A 5,387-nucleotide genomic window follows, 5' to 3' on the forward strand; every position below is an offset into this window, starting at 1 on the left:
ACGAATAGAGAACAACAAAGGGATTCAGACTGGATTCTTTTGTTACATTTGTTACTTTCATTTGATACTTTAGTGACTTTGAACATGAACATGTTTAAGGAGAAATCTAGACATTTGATAGCCAGAATCTTACATGAGAGACATTTCTATTCAGTCTTTATCAGTTTATGACAGAAATCACATCACATAATGTGTGAGAGTATGGTGTGACAGATATGAATAAAGGATATCCTGTGTGTTTTTGTATGACGGTGTGGTCTGCAACAGTCACTGTGGGCCTCAGAGCACAGTAGTACACAGCAGAGTCAGACACTTGCAGATCCATGACTGTCAGAGGAACAGATTTAGCAGTGGCGTTGAGTTCTGCTTTAAATCTTACTTTGAATCCATCACTATTGTCCCCATCTCCGAAAGTGTATCTCTGCAGCATATATCGAGGGACGTCATTTGCTTGAAATTTGTACCAAAACAAAGAGAACTGAGATGACGATGTCACATCATATGTACAGTGGAGTGTCACTACTTCACCCTCTACACCGACTACATCATTTGATGGCTGATCAACAGAGTCCTCCTCCCTCTGCCAACTGTAAAACAAAAAGAGGCAGACACATTTTACAAGATGAGAATTACACAGATGGGAAAGTGTTTTAAGTTGCTTTGAGTATCAGCTAAATGTAAATATGAACAATCAATCAATAATATGAAGGTGAAACGTTTTCTTACTGCAGTGATACACAATCAGAATGTGTAAGAGATTTGTCCAGAGGGTCATGACTGCTCTGTGTGATGCCTGAGTTGTGAGATTGGAGCTCTCTAATGTCTGTTTCTCAGTCCCTAAAAGAAGAATGATAACATCGTCCTCCATTGAACATTTAGTGCTCAAATGTCGCCCCACCATGGGTACCAGTGGTATTGCAGTCTAAGGGCAGCTGTGTTTTCTCAAATGTGTTAAAATACATGGGTTTGAAAAGGCTGAATGCAAGATACATTTGGACAGTATACAAACTATGTTTCTATTATTTATTAATACTCACTAGTAGACATTGGCTCTTGCAGAGGTTTAGTTACTTTACAAACACAGGAATGAAGGAATTGATGCCTGCAATAGTGACTATTTATGGACTCATAATGTATGGATATGTTTATAATAAAAAAGTGCATGTATTAATTTAATTACTTGAATCTCTGCAGGTTGTTACCACTCTGTGTAGAGTTTTTGTAAGGAGAGTAAGGTATGATGTATGTCATCTCATGTCATGTCATGTCAGTTTTTGTATGACAGTTTGCCAGTTTCCTTCACTGTGGGCCTCAGGGCACAGTAGTAGAGAGCAGAGTCTGAGAGTTTAGCAGAGGAGATGTCCAGAAACATCTGATTTCTCTCCTTATTCATTCTCCCAGAGAATCGTGGTTCCACATCTGATTTTTCTGTCTTATCAGGACTAGTGATGAACAAGAGAAACTGGGGTGCTGATCTTGGATACTGGCGATACCACTGTAGAGAATTTGCAGAGCTGTAGTTACAGGAGAGGGTTAAATGATCTCCCTCCACTGTGTTGAGTTCAACACTATTTGGAGTGATTTTATTCCCAGAGGTTTTACCTGCACAGAGAAAAGAAAGATGCTAAAACATGCTATATTATTTTATTCTCTTATGACTGTTTCTTCATTATTTAATTTTGACTTTGTGTTTACCTGAAAGGTCCATGAGTAATATGCCCAGAAAGAAGATCATTGTGGAGGTCTGCAAATGCAAGGTCTACACAACTTGAGTGTCAGTCCTTTCAAGATTCCCATGGGTAGGCACCATGAAGGCATCACGATCTTCTCTTTCTAGCTCCTCCCTCTTGTTCAAACAGAAAAGGCTTTGTGAGAAGCTGACTGGTACATTTCCACATAGTATAATTTGGAAAGGTTATGTCTGTATTTCATGTGTGTTATAAGTGTTTGTTGTAAATGTTCTCTTAACATATGAGAGAAGGTGACTTTCCATCAGCTATCAGCTCTTGAATTAAGAGTGGTATAGGTTGAATAGATGAAATAAGTCATGTTTCAAGGGAGGTTTAAAAACAACCCTGCTCTTTGGATATAGGGTACTAAATGCTGACAGATGCATTTGAAATTGTCCACAACTCATACTAGCGTTATTGTGCAATGTTATACTGTATTGATGCATTTGATTGAACCTCAGTTATGTTGCTTGATTAGAGACAGTGCCTGGTCAAATAATAAATTGATGATTTTTCACCTCTCACAGCTGGGCATTATACGTACTGGTTTGAGAGAAGGGGGCTGAGGGGCTGTATTTTGTTGTATTACAGTCCTGTCACTGTGGGCCTCAGAGCACAGTACAACACAGCAGAGTCAGACAGATTCTGGATGATCAGAGGAACTGAGCTGGAGGTGAAGTTTAGTCTGGAGTGAAATCCGAATTTTATTCAAACTGAATGATGAAGTAAAATTAGACGTACTGTACTAAAATAGTCAGTCACAGACTAGGCCTGTATTGCCACCATGTGGTCAATTATTTACATTGCAGAGACAAACAATTAATTTGTTCTGAAATTTAATTTCAGTGCAGAAAGCAGGTGTGAGAGGATCCATTCTAAGTGTGTGAAGTCCCCAAAAGAGGAAATTCAAAAGAGTAGGTGCTAATACTAGAGAACAGTTGTGTTAGTTTGTGTTATCGAACACGTAACACTTAGAGGCATAACACCCTTTGGACAAAAGGGATCACAGATGAAGCTGTTTCACATTCGGACGCAGTTACTTCTTGGGTGGCTGGAGCCATACCATCCTGTTAACTGTCACCTGCAAAAGTAAGGGTGGAATTGTTATTCTATGGTTTTATTATATTGATTCATTCCATACCCTTGAGACAGTAATTCATTTTTTTTCCCCTAAAAATGATTTCCCACTAAACTTTAAAGAAGGCTCCCAAAACCCACCTGTGGTTGTTAAAATAAGAAACAGTACACAGAGCGTGGTCACAGTGTTGTATGAAAAGGCAGCGATCACAGGTAAAGGTCTAAATCCTATGTGTGACATCTGTAGCATAAAGCGTCCCTCTTGTTCAGTATACATACTGTGATGTCTCATCTAGATGACTCCTCTTAAATGTCTCTGCAGTTGTACTCTCTGAGCACATTTACCTCAGGCCCTCACACAAAAATAATCAAATAGTCAAGGCTTTGAGAAGTGACCCCCCCCTGCAGTGGAGTTACCTGATGGCCTAGCCAGTGGTGTGCCTACATTAGCTGTAGCCGAGCATTGCCGGCATTGCTTCAAAAAGACCAACCCTCACAAGGCCCAGATGCCATTTCAGGTAGGGCCCTCAGGGGTTGTGCTGACCAGCTAGCAGGGGTCTTCACTGACATCTTTAACCTCTCCCTCAGCCTGTCTGTACTTCCCACCTGCTTCAAGAGGAACACCACCGTCCCTGTGCCTAAGAACACTAAGGTCACCTGCATGAGTGACTATCGCTCGGTAGCACTGACCTCTGTCATCATGAAGTGCTTTGAGCGGCTAGTCAAATCATTAATTTGCTCCTCACTGCCTCCCACCCTGGACCCTATGCAGTTTTCATACCGGTCCAACAGGTCTTCAGACTATGCCATCTCCCTGACTGTGCACACCGCGCTCTCCCACCTGGACAAAGGGAATACGTATGTGAGGATGCTGTTTATTGACTACAGTTCAGCATTCAGCACCATCATCCCCTCCAGACTCGTCTCCAAGCTCGTGGACCTGGAACTTAACATCTCCCTGTGCAAGTGGATCTTCGACTTCCTGACGGGGAGGCCACAGATGGTGAGAATCGGTGACCGTACCTCAGCCACAGTGATCACCAACACAGGCACCCCCCAGGGCTGTGTGCTCAGCCCCCTCCTGTTCTCCTTGTTCACACATGATGTTCACACATGACGTGCGGCAACGCACCGTTCCAATCTCATCGCTAAGTTTGCTAATGACACAACCATTGTGGGCCTCATCACTGAGAGGGACGAGTCAGCATACAGAGGGGAGGTTGATACCCTGACAACATGGTGTCAGGATAATAACCTCACTCTTAACATCAGCAAGACTAAGGAGATGATTGTGGACTTTAGGAGGCGGCAGGAGGTGGAGCATGCACCTCTACCAGGGGCGTCGTTAGGCCTATTTTAGGGGGGCTGAAGCCCCCCTAAAATGTTCTTCAGCCCCCCCAAATCATTTGGCATTATTGGCTTAAAAAAATTTTAAATAAAAAAATTAAACTATTGTTTCTCACACGGACAAGTTAATTATAACTCTAACATGCTACTTATATGCGTGCGTTCTGGTTTGTATGTTTACTCCCCCTTCAAATTATACTCCAATAGCCTTTCATCATACTTTACGATATAAACCCCGGGCACTAGTACCGTCGCTCGTCAACGACAGCCAGTATTATAGACAAGGAGTTCAAAGTAAAATATGCACGGAGTGAAATTGTAAGTACAAGAAGTTATAGAATGTGGCTATCTGTAGTTGTTAACGAGTGTTACCTGCTTTAGGTTTACTTGATATGAGGCAAATGAAAGCGAATATTGTAGTGGGCTATGTTAAAACTAAGCTACTTTGTTAGAAACTGTCACCAGTTAGCAAGAGTGTGAACGAGCGAATTCGAAATACAAGAAATAACTATCGACATCTCTCTATTCTTTGCATTGATATATCTCTCTAGTATTTCAAAACAATATTATCAGTCCCTATAGAATGTTGTTATTTATAATCAGTTAATGCTAGTGAAAACTAAATGTCATAGTGTCCCTCATAACGCTATTGTACCGGTATATCATCCAATTCATTGACCAGATGGATATAAGAACATTCTTTAGGAGAGGTGGTAGCTCCGCCCAGTCAGATGAGAGAGAAAAGCAGGAGATTGACAGGGCTGAAGGAGCCGGTGTGATGGAGGTTAGTGGTCTACAGGTCTAGAAGGAAATGAGTGGAGTTTTTTTTAATTTTCTTCTACTGTGGTAGAAATGTATAGGCATTTGTTGTCAGGCCTAGGCTACTCCAAGGGTTAGCCTAAACTAGATTATTACATGATATTTTTATGCCAAGTCATAAAATTGGCTTCTGGATTTCGATCAGTTAATGTTTCAATGTTTGAACTTATCTTAAAGGGTCATGCAGAAGGAGAGGCTGAGGCAGAGAGTCAGAGAGAGGAAGAGACAGACCAAGCAGCTGCAGCAACTAATGATTTAGGTGAAAAAGACACAGGGCCCAGACAGGTTAAGCTGAAGAGCTACCCACAGGACAGCTTTGGTGCTCAGAACAGGTCATCTCACCACAGCTGGTATATTTGTGTTGTCAAATTTCACTATGACCCTGTCATTCTGTCTCTTGTGTTATACTGAATG

At 41.6% G+C, this 5,387-nt stretch overlaps 1 gene segment (V, D, J or C); it reads right to left on the reverse strand.

Annotated features, from left to right (window-relative positions):
• Positions 1-1,194: 1,194 nt before the first annotated feature.
• LOC116219561 lies at positions 1,195-1,779 on the reverse strand. The segment is given in 2 exon segments: positions 1,195-1,602; positions 1,696-1,779. Coding segments are annotated over 2 exon segments (375 nt in total).
• Positions 1,780-5,387: the final 3,608 nt, after the last annotated feature.

This window comes from Clupea harengus, chromosome 25 (assembly GCF_900700415.2).
Source record: "Clupea harengus chromosome 25, Ch_v2.0.2, whole genome shotgun sequence".
NCBI lineage: Eukaryota > Metazoa > Chordata > Actinopteri > Clupeiformes > Clupeidae > Clupea > Clupea harengus.